At 36.8% G+C, this 16931-nt stretch overlaps 1 protein-coding gene across 1 annotated transcript in view; it reads left to right on the top strand.

Annotated features, from left to right (window-relative positions):
- The window catches only part of RYR2 (ryanodine receptor 2), a 443307-nt gene that overhangs the window by 322800 nt on the left and 103576 nt on the right, over window positions 1–16931 (top strand). The window contains exons 58-63 of the mRNA XM_059830672.1: window positions 2182–2257; window positions 4908–5031; window positions 8429–8560; window positions 10119–10170; window positions 12249–12370; window positions 15603–15652. Of these exons, the coding sequence (XP_059686655.1) occupies window positions 2182–2257; window positions 4908–5031; window positions 8429–8560; window positions 10119–10170; window positions 12249–12370; window positions 15603–15652 (556 nt within the window). The remainder of the gene's footprint in view (window positions 1–2181; window positions 2258–4907; window positions 5032–8428; window positions 8561–10118; window positions 10171–12248; window positions 12371–15602; window positions 15653–16931) is intronic.

Genomic DNA, 16931 nt, shown 5'->3' with positions numbered 1-16931 from the left:
ACAAGCAGCAGTAGTAAATCGGCTAACTGTACAGTATATACTATACTGTGCCTCTGATCAAATTCTCACACTGGATTTTCCCTCCTTGATTCCTATCTTGTAGTTTCCAGTCTTGTATTTCTAACCATTGTAGACTGCTGACTAGCTTTACAATAATAAGAATTTGCTGCCAATTATCTATCATATTTGAGTTAAAACATTCAGTAGATTGCTGATCATTCAAAAAAGTAAAATTGGTAATTGAATAACACTACTTCTATCATTACACTCTTATCTTAAATTGATGGAACAGCTTCATTATAATTACATCATTTAACATTTGTATAGACTCAGCGTAGTGAAAAGACTGTGCAGACTTTGTTTAATGGTCATGAAACAACTCTTCATGTAAACGTTGTCATAGTATTATAATGCAGTGAACCAAACCCAGAGAAAAGTAACCATCCTGTCACAAAAGAAATGGCATTAGAACTTCTATTACTCCCTTGTTTACTCTTTTATGCTATACCCTCTAACATTTGTCATTAATTTTATTTCCTTTGTAGCCCTCAGCTATAAAGCAGAGCTGGCTGGCGTTATGATTCATTGTCCTTAATTATGAAGAGAGGTCTTTTTTGAAACCAGCTTCAAAATCTGTTATTTAAAAGCTAAGCAAACTTAATTAAAATGCAATTTCAGTTATTAATTGTCCTGATACTGTCGTTCAGGAAATATCCAAATATGTTAGGTGTTAATGTGATCTGAGTTTTAAAAATGAACTGTATGTAATTTTGAACTTTTAAAAAAATTTCTAATATCTTTAAAGTTGGAGTTCAGGGTTAGATTCTTCAACGTTGTTTTAAATTGCTGGGAAAAGTTAGTTGTTTTGAACAAAGTTGGTTGCTTGGGTTTTTTTAACTAGTACATAAAAATTGGTACTATTTAATGTTTACATCATCTTGTGCATATACTGTGCTAGCAGGTATCATGACCATGTCTAAAACTGTAAGTCTGGGAAATACTTCTCATTTTGGTCTTAAGTGGTTACCTGGTCACATCCTGGTGCCATGAGTAGCTAAGTCTTGCTCTGAGACTATCTGCATAGCAACCTGCTTTCCAACGAAAGAAAACCCAGATTACACTACATTCTTCCAAGGTCCTAATCTGGATTATCAAAACACCAGGACCACAGTATGCATGATAGAAGGTATTTACCATACAGGAGAGATATGTGTAATAATGTATCCACTGGAGAAAAGTTTATGAAACAAATTGTCCTATAGACAAACAAGATATGGCCAAAAAGTTTCAAGTTGTTATCTCAATTCATGAGTATTCTCCTAAATAAAGAAGTTGGTATTCAGAAATAGTGGTTACTCAAAACCCTTATTGAAGATGAGAAGAATATTTCTGTAGGTCCATGAAAGAAGTGAAAAGTGAAATCTACAGAAAATTCCACTACTGCGTACAACTAGAGGGTATACAATCAGGAGGGCAGGAGAGGTGGGTTTAAAAAGTTGTTTCATTTTGAAATAGTAGTTCCTACTAGTTAGAGACTGGAGAGCTTGTTTGTTTTGCTTAGTTTGGGGTCTAGCTTCTAGTTTACCAGTCTGAAAGAGTTCGTTGTGTAGGAAGAATTTACTTATCTGATGTCCACACTGGAGGAGAATTTAATGCTGAATAAAAAACTGTGGCTGCATGTATGGAGTCCCTGGTAAAATGGTTGGTGCTTTTAACAGTGTGCTCACACAAATGAGTATCCACCTTGACTAGGCTATATCCATGGGTTGTCAGTCTGCTGCAGCCAGTGGGAACAATCTTGATTCAGTCCTCTGGCTTGCTGTTCTGTTTCCCTCACCAGGGTCTTCAAGGGGTATTTGCTGGCGTTGTTTTGAGAATCAAGTCCCTGTCTGACACCCCAGTACTCTTTCCAGACTATACTCCTCTTTGAGTTTCGTCGTTTTTCGTGTTAAGAGTTTTCTGTTCAGCACCAGGTTCCTAATTCCTATACATATACCCATCCTACCCAAATTCTATATCATAATTTTTCAATAAAACCTCTTGTTTTCAGTGAACCATTACAGTGTAATTGTATTGAAAGTCCCAGAGAACAAAACTTGTTATTTAATATGAACCAGAAAATTGTCCTTCTTGGGGGTTAACCATTGCAACACATATCACTAAGCTCTCCATTTTCCTAAGGCTATGGCTGAGATGATGGCCGAAAACTACCATAACATATGGGCAAAGAAAAAGAAAATGGAGCTTGAAGCAAAAGGTAATATTAACTATAGGTATTTACAGCATTTTAAGTTCTCTGTGATTAGCTTAGGTCATATATTTGAGAAAACAGATAAAAAAAAAAAAGGAACAGCAAATTTAAAATGACAAAGAAGAAACAACAAAATATCTATTCTTAATTAAATATTTTGTGATTTTTAGTGCCTGGAAGTTTTTATAGTATGGAGTGTAACAGTTCCTGTTGAAGTAGTTTACCAATTCAGATATATCAAAGGAAGCAAAGTCAAAGCTTGTAAATAAATTTAAGCTACATTAATACATTTTCCCTCCAGCATTAATCTTTCAGAATATTGCCCAGTGGTCTCTGATTTCATTTGAATTACTCCTTTTATTGCAGGTAGATCTAAAAGGGTGTTTACTAAGAAATGCAGGTATCATGTATTGATTTGGCAAGTGGATAAACCTAGAGCAGATTCTTGATTCCACATAAAAATGATCTCTGTCTACCTAAATGACAATTTTTGTCATGTATTGTGTTAATTTGCTGTTTTTCCTCTGTGTTAAAATAATTTCTTTATTTGTGTTAAACCTAATTTTTTTTTTCCTGCAGATAACATTATATTTGCACATGGAGGAAACAATATTTGGAGAAACAGCAAATTCTCATTTGCAAATGACTGACACTAGGGTTTTGTCTTATCTGAAGGTGTCAAGTCTAATTGTATGCACCAAACTTGGCCTTTTTTTTTTTTTTTTAATTGTATGCTTGCTTTTTTTATTAGTTGTAAGCTTCCAGCAAAGGTACAGTAGTTAAGGTTTTATGGAAAAGTAAAGTTCCACCTGGAAGTGCCTTTGATAAATCACTATGAATTTCCATGCTTTTAATTATATTTCCCCTTAATACAGCTTTTATTTTAATTTTTGTAGCCTTTTTTTAAAAACTTCCTTCAGGATAAGTAGCCAGAGGATGGGCTAAGTCCGGGAAATCATAGGCTACTGCATTTGTCAGCTTTGAAAGGGAATTTTTGCCCGTGAGCAGCACTTCGATGAGAACAGGGTACAGTATTTGTAGTGTTGTGCAAAGGAGCATAGTACTGAGAAGGCTAGAGGCAGCTATAGTGAATGAAGGGGAGGCTTCTGATAGAGAGTTTCTTCCTGTGAAAAGTAGGTGTATTTTGTCAGCTGAGCAAAACCTGGCCCTCAAGAGTGTGGGGTTTTTCCTTCAGTATAAACATATGCTAGTCTTGAAAAATTTTTTTATACATGTGTAAAGAACAAAGCAGTAATGCGGACTTCAGATACAAAATACTGTTTTTCATTCAAGGCTTTTCACATACACAAGTACATTAGCCACCTGAAAATTGCAAGTGTCATTCCCCTTCACTGAAGACTTTGCGTGTATTAATTGTAATTGTATGATCTATTATAGTCTTAATGACTTCCATAGATAGGGCATGTATGCTTAGTATGCTTATATGCATTTTTGCTTGTCTGTCTTCATTTGTAATAAGGTGGAATTAGATCCCATTTGTGATAATAGAATAAAACCCAATCATCCCAATGTTAAAGGCTGTACTTCCTAAATAAACCCAAATCAAACAAAAAACCCCCACATCAGACTTGCCCACTAGGTTACCATTTTGCATGTACTTAAACAGACTCAGGCAGGACTAATGGAAAATTTCAGAATATGTGGCTTACAAAATCACCTAAGGATATGTCTCATATGTTTTCTAGAGGGAATTTGTTCCTTTTTTTTCATATTATTACTAAAGACTTGCTGTAGTATTTCTTCTGAGATGTCTGATCATTACTTTTGCTATTTCCTGGGGTTTTGTAGCAATTATCCTAGGAATTTATTGTGTTCTGCTATATGATGGTGATTTTAGAAGGTGAAATCCTAAGAATGTTGCTTTTTATGCAGATATTTATATTAATAATAGCAACTTTATTTTCCTGCCAAATTAACTATCTACATTCAGAGAGGTATCAATACGTCAGCTATTTGTAAGCAATACAAATGCAGTTTCTTGTGTTTACCTATCTGTTTTGGCAGCATTCTTTTGATCAGATTGGACAGTTGTCTGAACCACATTTGAATAATGTACTCTGATTTTTTGTCTTTAATTTATTGCTATAAAGTAGAACTGTATCACTTTCATATGTTTTTAGATATGCATATATCTTGCTTAACTCCATGAACCCTTTTTGCTGTCATCAGAATGTTTAAAAGTAGGACACTGTTTGTATATGTTTATATGTTGGACTTTATGATCTTAAAGGTCTTTTCCAACCTAAATGATTCTATGATTCTATATTTCTTTATATCTTGGTTTTCGTATGAAGTGATGTGTTATTTACTGAAATATTTTCAGTTTCATTAAATGAAGTTGTAATTATAATACACGGTTGTAACAGTTAAGCACTTTTTTCTTCTTTTAAGAGTTTTTGCAGTAGGTTCAACATACTTACTTGGTACTTGCAGCAATTATGTTAGAACTATGGTTGCAGCCATGTCTAAAGTTTCTATATGAATGTTTTTTAGGTTTGTGTAAAGAAAAGTTCATTGCTGTTATTTCAGACTAGATTATACTGTAATGTGCTATGTATTATTATGACAGTGCTTTTACATACCGGGACAGATAACTCTTTAACTGCTTTTTAATTCTCTTGATGTTCCGTAGTAGGAGGAGGCAACCATCCTCTTCTTGTTCCTTATGATACACTCACAGCCAAAGAAAAAGCCAAGGACAGAGAAAAAGCACAGGATATTCTGAAATTTCTACAGATTAATGGATATGTTGTCTCCAGGTAATTGTCGCTCAGTATTAGTGTCACAGAAGGTTTCTAATGCTCCTCAGTAGCCTTTTTAAACTTTTTTATTTTTAATTTTATTAAAAGAAAAATCTAGGGTGATTTTTGGGTTTTAGTAGCTGGGAATAAGGATGAGCTCCTTCATATAGAACATTGTAAGGAAAAAATGGATTACGGAGTTAGTAGCAGGGTTTTTGGAAGGCACAAGCAGAGTTCTCCAGAATCTCTGCGTGTCTTCTGCCTCTCCTCTCAACATTACAGCATGCTTTTTCTTTCTGGTGTGTCTCCATACATCCAACTGTTAGTAAACTTGTTAATTTTCTACAAGTTATAGAATTAAGTCTTCATTACAGGTCATGCACATGCACCTCTATAGGAATTTCTAGGCAATTGCTTTGATAAGACAGACAGTTTTATATCTAAAATCTAATAATTTCTTTCAATTGATTTAATTTTTAGTGTTATTAAAATACTTTAAAAGTGAAAAGTGTTGTTTTTAAAAAGTTTTTTTTAAACAATCCACAGTGTAAATGTAATAATAGTGTGTAAATGTAGTAATCAACAGAACATTCATAATTCAGTACGTATACATGCTGTTCTCTGCAGAATAACACGCATCATTCCTTTTGGTTTTAATATGACATCTTTACCTACTAAAAGCAGCATGAATAAAATTTTAATTAAATTGGAGGCTTGTCTACCTCATCAGCATGGCTTAGGAAATGCGAGTCACTAGGAAAGGCTGAAAGCGTATCTGAGATTTGTATGACTTGAACATTAGTAAGTGAATTGAAACAGTCACAGAGATGGATTTAAGTAATCATTGTGCCTAGCACATCTACTTAAAATCTGCCTACTTCCTTTCTTTTATATCACATATGAAATCCAGCCTGTTTATAGAGTCCCACAGCTAATCTAATAATTCTAGGTAAAATCTTTCAGGGTAGCTGGAATAATTCAATTTACTTCCCTTCAATGGAGTAGGATGTACAAAGAAGGATGTCAGTCAGCAAAGGTTTCTTTTCTCATCCCCTGTCAAAATGACAAAAGACTCCTCAGGTGTATTCAAGGTTACATGTTCCTTTTTGACTAATCCTTTTTATTTCTGTCTAACTTAAACACAAGTGAAAAGTGGCTTTTGGTTTTTGGAGGAGTGGAAGGCTAAGAGGGATGGTAAGATAATCGTTACCTTGGACACACCCATCATCTAGTAAATAGTTCCTGTTGCATCTACATCCTCCTGTGCTAGCCAAATGCAGGTCTTCCTATCAAGTTAAACTCAATGCTGCTCCTGTGACCACTGTGCTGTCTAAATAAATAGGCATTTGATTCATGTTTTTCTTTGGTCTGCTTACCACTTGACTTTCTGCCACATATGCCTTACACACGTTTCTTTCCAGTCTTTTATTTGACAGTGACCATTCTAGTCTAGTGCACCCTCATGCATACCAAATTTGTGGAAGATACAAACACTGCCCCCTGCCCGCCCCCCCAGGCAATGGTCTGTATGACCCACAGTCCCACTCCACCTGCTGTCGCTGAGCCCCTCACTCGCCTTACTGACACTGCCCCCCCCCGCCCCACCCCCCCGGCCTTAGCTTTTTTTTGGGACACACAGCATTCCCACCCCAGTGGCTGGCAACTGGGACTCTCACTTGCTCCAGTTACAGATACCGCAGACCAGGGGTGCCTTACTCCCCCACCCCCCCTCCACTGTCTGACTCCAATTGCTAGCACCAAATCCACTCACGCCAGTCCCCTGCAGTAGCAGGCATTCTGGGCTCAAAGTCTATAGGGCCCATAGAGACGTTCCCCAAAGCTATGGCCTCTCCAACTACTGATGCTCGGACCCGCATTCACTCCTGTTGCTGGCCCCACAGGCCTGGGGGCACCTACACCCCAAATCTGACTCCAGTTGCTGGCCCAATATCCACTCACACTGGTCTTGCCAGTAGCTGGCACTTACTCCTATCAGCACATACATACACATGGGATAGTGAGTGAGATTACACAGAGAAATAGTTAAAGGAATTAATAAGAAGATAGGACAGACTCTAGTGATGAGGTTCAGGGCTCAGTCAGACAACTGTATTGACAGGACACAGTTTACATGTGACTCGCCCCTTTTATACCCCTTTTTAACTTTTCTGCCCTTTGTTCTTCCTCAATCCTCCTCCCCTGCACATTCCATCATTAGTTTGTGTAGTTCCACTGGCCTGCCTTGAATGTTCCAAATCCTCATGTTCTCCATGTCCCTTCCTCTTAGGAGTTACAAAATCCAGGTAGCCCTCTCCAAAGTTGTGTCTGAAGTTTCCTAATGGCCCACTAATTAGCAACTGGAGACTTGCGGTCTCCAGCATTGTCTCCTTTATCCCTTGTCCACCAGGTTTGTACCCCTATGTGTTCTGGTTTATGGCTTCCCTCTTATTACCCCCTTTTGCATTGAGAAGGTCCTTGATCAGATAACCTTAATGAAGCAGACGCTATTGTACCCTTGCAAGTATCAGCTGACAAAGCTGTTTTAGTTCCAGAATATCTTTTTCTGAAACTGAACCCTACCATCATCAATGTTCTAACCTAAAGCAAAAATGTGCGCTACACAGGCAGTTATATTCAGTAGGTATACTTTTTAAACTTGCAAAATAACTGAGTGCTAATGTACTTGGTGCCTCTGACAGTGGGATGACTGATTCCCTCCCTGGTTAAGCATAGCCTCTTCATGTGCCGTCGTTAAAGTCCTGATCCTGCAGAATCAAGGCTTGTGTCGTTGCCAACTTGTTAGCAGACATCAGCCCACATCATGGAAACACTCTCTGCAGATTCATACTTGTTGAAAGAAGATACGCTTTTCATATCAGACTAGTAACTATGATGGAACATACTGGAAAAAGTAAACTGCAATTCCATCACTTTGTTTTGGTTTTCCCCTGACTTTTCACAAATGCTTCATAGCTATTCAAAGTTTTTCCATTGCAAACAGACTTTTGGGGAAAAGTCATGATGAGGGAGACTAAATTTACTTCTGGTTTGATTGTTTAAATAGAAGTATTTTGGCAGTTTCAAAACTCCCTCACCCAAGAATCTATCCCTGGAGGGAAATATAAGACAGTAATGCCTTACAAGTAAGGGAAAGACATTACAATGTTACTGGATTAATCTGATTGACTAATCTAATTTTTCTGTAACCTTCTACTTGGAAAATCTGAGTTGTATCTTAACAAATTGCTCAAAACCTAAATAAGCGTAAGAGTACTGCTTACTTCAAACACAGAACAGTTCTTATGTTAATAAGCAGTTAATCATTATTAGAGAAAATGGCATCAGACTACATGGAGAGGTAAGACTGCTTTGAGTCCCCCTGCATGTGTGAGAATTGACTTGCTTCTTTTTACAGAGGACTTAAGGACTTGGAATTAGACACACCTTCCATTGAGAAACGCTTTGCCTACAGCTTCCTTCAGCAACTTATAAGATACGTGGATGAAGCCCATCAGTACATTCTGGAGTTTGGTATAGTACTCCTTGTGTATTTTCTTAAGAACTATTAACTAAGATGTTTGATATTGTAAAATCTAGAAAATTTTCAAAAAATTACACATTCTTGGACTAGGAGTTTTCCCTCTAGTTTCCTACAGTTAATGAAGATGATGAATTTTGGAAAGTTATGTAGTTCACGTATTCGTTCCAGTTTACCATATTCTTTCCAGTTTCCTGTATTCATTCATCAGATGAAAAGTGTTCAGCCAAAAGAAAACTAGCTGCCCCCTTGTATTTATGCACAAATTGATAATCTCCACATATGCACATTAATATTTACTAGTCACATGTAATCCCTTTTTCACAGAGCAAATTAAACCAATTATTGATACCATTCTGAAATTTTCTCTGGAGGAGGAAGTTGAGTAGAGAAACCTCTTTAACAAACTGCCACAATGGGAATGTTCATTCTCAAACACCTTCTCAAACACATTCTCTGAAACACAGTATGTATTTCATCAACAGTGCTATGAAGGAAAGGATTTAACTTGATCTGCATTTGTTAAAGATAAAAAAATAAAAGTTTGACCCAAGTCAGCTTCTTACATGAGCAGTAAAAGCCGAAAAACCTGGCCAGATGCAGCTACTGTGTGACCATGGGAGTTGCAATGCCACATAACATATACCATGCCTCATGTCTAGGCATAGATGCTGTAATTGACAGTATTAATGGCAGGAGCAGCAGGGAGATTGAATGAATCAATGCTCATCCAAAAGACTATACAGTTTTAAAGTGGAAATTATCAAATTTATGAATTATTATATGCCATGGTTACTTGGAGTAGCAAAAGTCTGGCCTTGATAACTCATTAGGTTACTTCTGCTGCTAATGCCTGATTATCATGGCTTCGTTCTACTTAGCTGTATAGATTTGGCATAACTGCAAAAATGATAATGAATAAATACTGAAACACTAGAAACAATGGTGGAACAAATACCACTCACATCCTTCAACGGATTAGTAAAAAGATGATGATAAATAAAGGATAAATAGTCTGGGAGCTATACCAGGTTATATTTGTAAAAAGTATTTGATTTTTATAGTAATGGGGGAAGCGAAGCAATTTTAATTTCAATTGTGTAGTTCTAACCATTAATTTTGTTCTTTAGACAAAGTCCACAAATAGGTAGTAAAAATTTGGTAATTATGTTTCTTCTGGGAATGACTGGAGAAAGGTATTCCATTAGAATCTGACTTCAGGCTTCCAAATTGTCACAAATAACTAGAAAAATACAAACATAGGACCAGATTTTCATCTCACAAAAATATCCATATCTCTTCAGACTATGAGATGTCTACACTTTTATGAATATTTGGGCAATTATTCTTTACATATTTTATTTGCTCTAACTTTTCTTCTCATGAGGTAGCCATACAATGCCACTTTAACTAGTGTGTATACTGTTTGTGGTTTCTTAAATCTACATCTAAAGATGACCAGTATTTGTTTATAGTGTACACTTTCTAAGAAAAATGCAGAGTAGACTGTAGTTAGGATATATGACAGGGAGCTTAATTTTCTTCTCTCTGCAGATGGTGGCAGCAGAGGCAAAGGAGACCACTTCCCATACGAACAAGAAATCAAGTTTTTTGCCAAAGTACAGTATAACTTTGCTTATTCCTTGTCAATGTAGTAAGTAGTTGAAGTGAGAAAGTATTTGTTAGTGAACGTGATTATTGTTGTTATAGTTGCACTATTCTGCGTTAAATTTGTTATTTTATTAATTAAAAACAGTAGTAATAAAAATAGCTTGAAAGTATTGTAGGATGAATTATAGATGTGAAAAAATTACAGGACTATATTCTTATTCTCATTATTTCCTTGCTCCATGATATGCAGCTACTCATATGATGTTATTCATAACCTCCCTACATTTTCTGTTTACTGGCTTAGTCTAATTCTGAAGATTTTTCTTTTTTACAACCTTCAGGCAGATAAACATGAGCAATAGTTATTGGAATTAACACAACTATATATCTGTTACTGTCAGCTTCCTTACTTCTTTCCTTGTTTTAAAACCATGCTGATGTCTCCATCACGGAATCACAGAATGGCTGAGGTAGGAAGGGCCCTCTGGAGGTCATCTAGTCCAACTCCACTGCTCAAGCAGCATCACCTAAAGCAGGTTGCCCAGGACCATGTCCAGACGGCTTTTGAATATCTCCAAGGATGGAGACTGCAATCTCTCTGGGCAACCTGTGCCAGTGTGCAGTCACCCTCACAGTAAAAAAGTGTTTTCTGATGGTCAGAGGGAACCTACTGTGTTTCAGTTTGTGCCCATTGCCTCTGGTTCTGTCACGGGGCACAACTGAAAAGAGCCTGGCTCCATCTTCTTTACACCCTCCCTTCAGATATTTACACTCATGGATGAGATCCTCCCTGAGCCTTCTCTTCTGCAGGCTAAAGAGTCCCAGCTCCCTCAATCTCTCATTTGAAAGATCCTCTAATTCCTTCATCATGTTTGTGGCCCTTCACTGGACTCTCTTTCCAGTATGTCCATGTTTCTCTTGTATTGGGGAGCCCAGAATCAGACACAGCACTTCAGCTGTGGCCTCACCAGTGCTGAGTAGAGAGGAAGAATCACCTCCCTGGACCTGCTGACAATGCTCTGTCTAATGCAACCCAGGATACTATCAGCTGTCTTTGCAGTGAGGGAGCATTGTTTGCTTATGGTCAGTTTGCTGTCCACTGAGACCCCCTGGTCCTTCTCTGCAAAGCTGCTTTCCTCAGTGTATACTGGTACCTGGGGTTATTCCTCCTCATGTGCAGGACTTTGCACTTCCCCTTGCTGAAAGTCAGGAGACTGCTGTCAGCCCAATTCTCCTTTTTATGTCAAGAAGGTTTTACACATTATAAATTAAGAAAATCTGCTTATGCCTTTTGCATGTAAAAGCTTGTATGGTGTTTGGATATTCAAAGTGCCTTTTGAATTCATTAGTGAATAAGCAAAGGCAGCTGTTTGCAGTATTTTCTAACCCTGATATCCTTTCAGTAAATTGTAATCTTGATACCTTAAAGTACTTCCATGTGGTATTATTTGCCAAGTTCATTGACTCAGAAGCTAGCATTCCACCTTCTTTTGAACCGTGCTCCAAAAAGGAAGCAATTTCAGATTTTCTTATTGGCTGTTTATTTTGGATCTTCTCCTGGCTGACACCTGCAGTGGGTACTGAGTAATGGTCACCACATGAAGTAAACAGGAAAACTTCTGTGGACAAGCCCTGAATGAGTGAAGATATTTTGGGAGATTTATTTGATAGCATCTAGAATTAAGTGCCGTTAGCGTGGTGACAGCTGTAGGTGAGTTTTTCTTAAACCTACATTAAAAGGCATGAACAGCAATAGTTGTGTCTGGGTATGTGATACTGGAAAAATCTTAAATTATGAGATAAAATGAAATTATACTTTCTGCTTTGTACTCCTCCTAAAACACCCACAGTTCAAGTCCCAGAGATAATGTAAAATTTTTTCTGCTGCCTTTCCTGATGACATTTTAAGTGCCTTGAATACAAAATAAATTCAAAGAGGAATAGACATTAAAGAAAAAATACACAGTGATTTTAAAACAGAAAACACATTTGAAATCTCCTGTCTTTAGTTGTGACTTACGAAGAGTAATACAGAACATAGTAAAGAAAGCCCTGAGATAACCACTTCTTTCTGATGTAATTTCAGGTTGTGCTCCCTTTGATTGATCAGTATTTTAAAAATCATCGCCTGTATTTCTTATCTGCAGCAAGTAGGCCTCTCAGCAGTGGAGGCCATGCCTCTAATAAAGAGAAAGAAATGGTAACAAGGTAAAACTTAAAATAATATTAATATGTATGCATCCATGTGTTTGTCTTTAAACAGCAGCAGTTAATTGTGGGAAAGTGAGAAGTGGGAGGCAGAGAAATATTTTTATGAACATGTAAATTAAAATTTTTTCACTTTGTTTTCCTGTTAGGAAAATTCATTGTATAAAATGAAGAGAGGAGTACAGAGTTATGATTATATGCTGTTTTAAAAGTAGCAGTGATGATTTTAGCATGCAGGGATCTTAAATGTAGCATTATGTGCAATAGTACATCAGTTGCACAGTCTGTGGCACAGGCTATACAACTGTGTATCAGTTTTCACTGTTGGAAATCATTATTCCTGCAAAATCTTGTGGTAGATTTAAAAGCCAAACTTATTTATAACTGTGTTTCAGTAAGTATCATTATTGCTGTCCACCATAAAAAGTAAAAATGAAAGAGTTGCATTCTTTCTGCTCTTTGGTTTTCTACATAGTAATACCAGTATATGACAGAAATAGCCACTTGATCCTTTCTCTCTCTCTAAGATATGTTTTCACTTAATTTATTTCACTTCTGATTGAGTTGAAACCCATATTTCCCATTTAGTAATGTGGACTACAAGCTTCTCACAGGACCTATTGCATACCTGTAATGTACAGGTATTGTGGTTGCCTTCTTGGCTGTTATTGGGTACTGAACCATGCAAAACTGAATTGCTGTTCTTTGAGGCTGACAGCCAACTGATGGTCATACAGACATGCGGGGTTTGCAAGATTGTGGGAATGCTGAGTGAAGTTTCTAGCAACAATACTAAGCATAAGTAAGTAATGGCTGTCTTGACCCTGTGTCATCTCATGGACTAGTTTGATATGGCAGCTTGGCTGAATGGCATTCTTCAAATAATTAAAAAACTCTATCAAAATGCATGCATCTAGATAATTTTCCACTCTATGCTGCTGGTTTTCTGTCTGTAATGTCCTGGATAACAATATTTTCACAGTTGTTAAGTCATGCCAATAAACCCTATACTTCTGCAATATGTCGAATGTGGATATATCAGCATACATGCTGCATAGATTCAGGACTTATGCATATATGCTGTCTAGCTGTGTGAGACTCCTGAACATGTAGCCCAGCAAAAGGATCAGAGCTGCTGCCATACTTAATTGAGTTACCTGCCATCCAGAAGTGTCAGCCAAAGAGAAGAAAAAACATGCAAGGAAGCCTCGGCTGTAACCCTGGCTATAACCAGTGCTATTGAGCAGTTTTCTTAATTATCAAGATGCAAAAATTATAGAAACTATGTTATATGATCCATTTCCTGAAGGGTTGTTTTGGGCCATTTTAATAGATTTCCAACATTTTTGTGTGTGTGTTTTTTTTTTTTTTCCCCCTACAGTATTGTAGGAAGTTTGCCAAAGCTGAATTTTGGATTTTCTGTTGCGTTTTCCCTTTAGATTTCTTTGAGTGGAACTCATATGCAGGATGAGTTCTTCAAGCTAAGAGCAGTTTCTGGCTGCTTCCTTTTCCAGTGAAGATAAGCTTGCATTCATTAAGCTATGGAAGAGTATAATTTTGGGTATTGATAGTGCAGTGACTGTGTTAACAAGTGCAATAACCATTCCGTGTTCAGCAAATACATTAAAGCCAGATCTATTTTGCAGGCAAATATGGGTCAGACCTCTTCAAGAAATATGGTGGCATTATATTCCATCTTATTTGTAACCAGCCTCTTCAGGATTGGGCTTTTTGCATTTCTCATGCATTAGACCATCTTACAAGTCCTTGTACTACTGCAGTTGTATAAAATTAGTTCTGGACATCAATCTAAGTACTGGCCATTTGGACATTTAAATTTATTTATTTATTTAACCTAAACTAATTACACTGGATATAATAGGTTCAGTCTGACTTTGTGAAAACAGCATCTGCTGAATGCTGCAGTCAGTTGAGTAACATTGGTATGTTTGAAAATAAGATAGATTGTGAGCTATTTAATGTCTTCATTAGAATGGACACAAGGTTTATATGATGCTGACATGCTTCTGTACAGCTTTTCCTGTTGCACTGGGTGAACCAGGATCCTCATAAAAGAATATATAGTGTATGTCTGCCTCATGGAATAAAAAGTGAACAGAGATCCCTTAACATGCACCAACCAGACTCATTTCTAAAACAGAGCAGTTGCTGTTGCTATAGTGGATCACTGTGCACTGGCTAATTGGCTGGATTCAACACCACATTAACTTGGCTGTTCTGATTCTGGACATAAATGTTTCCATTTGGCACCACGCTTTTGTCTGTCAATGGAACAACATGTTCAGATCTCATCCATAAACTGTGCAGACATGCTTATGGTGTCTTTTGCTTTTAAATCAGAGGTGATAACTAGCCTGTGTGCCTAATAATTAAATAGCTTAATAAAATGACATGATACTTTTCATGTCATTTATAGCATATGAGGGGTTTTGCAGCATAAAAATGACATCAAAATTGATGTTGCTCTTGGAGAAAATTCTCAGACTGAACTGGATCATGAAGATTGAGCTAACCCCTCCTAAATCTGGAGGCCAGGTCAGTTTGGGTAGGGCAGTGTGCTCCTGCTTCTATGAATTGACACAAAACTTCATTCTTCATTGTTCTGAATGGGGCACTGCTCATCAGCACAGGAAGTAATTCAAACACGTGAAATGAAATCATTGATCATATCCATTTTTGTTGGTTTTTAACCATGTAAGAGGCTATTTCTCATGTTAAGTGTCTTTAAAAAGCAGTGTATTTGAAAAGAAATTCTCACTGTGTTCCAGATGACAAGTTCCAAATTGGACTAGTTAAACATTTGCCATCAAACACTTCAATTAATCTGATTTCCTTACTTTTTGTTTTCAAATTGTCAGTGGTATCCTGAATAGCACACTGGCCACATTTTACTTCTTAAAGCTTTGATGGTTATTTCCTTGTGGGTTATCATATAGGACGCTTTTATATTAATTAGCTTTGCTTTTAATTTTTCTTTTGTTTCTTTAATTATAATATGTGCTTATTTAACCATGTTTGTTAAGGATATGCACTTAAAAACTCTTTCTTTAGTACTCTGTCCCACATTCTGCTCAGAGAATTGATTCTTTCTGCGTGACATCATGTTGCTTTTCCTGCTCATATATCAGCTGTTTTTTTTCCTTTCTTCCCCCTCCCCCCCTTATTTTTTTCTTTTCCCTTCTCTTCTCTTTTATTTTTCTTTTGTCTTCAGCCTGTTCTGCAAACTTGGAGTTCTTGTCAGGCATAGGATTTCACTGTTTGGTAAGGAGACCCTTGACAAATACTAGCATGGCCATCACTTGGTTTTCTTTGCCATTTTTGCATTGTGTTACATGCTGCTTTGTTGCATGCTGCATGGCTGAAATGCACGGTCTTCACAGACCACTAATTGTTTAGGCTCGTAGATCACAGAATTTATTAGATGGAATAAAAAGCTTTTGTAGTTATCAGTTTGGGTTTTTTTCATTTTCCATGTGTCTTAACTAATATCTGGATTTCATTATCCTACCAAAGAATTTTGCTGACTTAATTGTAATTTGTTATTTTATTCTAAATTGTTTAGGAAAAACAGAGCATCAGAACTGCACATTTGTATTGGAAGGTCATTAAGGAAAATTTGTAGTAGGATGAAATGCTTAGTTCTGTGGAATTCTTAAATATTCCCAGATGTGCTTGACTCCACATACGCATGTGTACTATCTTTCTGGTATTATGTGAATCCAGCAGGAGCTCGGTGTTTGTCTTATGCCATGTGAAAATCACTTAATTGAAGTAAATTTGAAGTCTGTATCAAGTGTATACATTATATGCCACGTGTGGCACAGTCATTTACTCTACCATTTTTTCTTACGCCATGATGATAGGGTAGTTGAAATAGTACATTCTATGCATATATAGCTTCTATGATGGATGCATTGCAAACTTCAGCATCCGTGAACATACGTAATTGGGTAATTACGTAGCAAATTAGAATTTGATTAAGATAACATGCATCTAACCCAATTCCTACATATTTCATTCAATTGGAAGGGAAGGAACTCACTTGCTGCAGCAGTGTGGTGTTTAAAAAGCTTACAGACCATTATGAAAACCATTAAACTGAGAAGAAAGATCAGAAGTTATGTTGGGATATCGCTTTTAAATATATTTTGGGATGAGCTGAGTGAATTTGCCTGTAAAGCCAAAAGATCATAAGAGGGATGGAGTTATTTCTGCAGCTGTGTGGCATTGTTGCAGCTTTTTCTGAAGGGTGGAGTATGTCACAAACGTACACATAAGCTCTGGTTTATACCCTAGGTTGTTTCTTCAAAGAATGTACTAGCTCATGTATACTATGAAAATTTTGCAAATCTTTTTTGTTATTGTGTGAATTTGTTTTTCTGACTTTTTTTCTAAAATAAGTAACAGTTGAAGTTAAAAATCTAAGTCAATGTATCTTTCTTCAGTGCTAAAGAAAATATCTTTTCCACATCTCAGCTTGCTTATTTCCTGTTGTTTGACTGGGTTCAAGTGGTAGAAGGAAATAAGTCAGATGGGATCT

Source organism: Gavia stellata, chromosome 2 (genome assembly GCF_030936135.1).
Source record: "Gavia stellata isolate bGavSte3 chromosome 2, bGavSte3.hap2, whole genome shotgun sequence".
NCBI lineage: Eukaryota > Metazoa > Chordata > Aves > Gaviiformes > Gaviidae > Gavia > Gavia stellata.
This window is presented reverse-complemented; position numbering and strand designations above follow the sequence as displayed.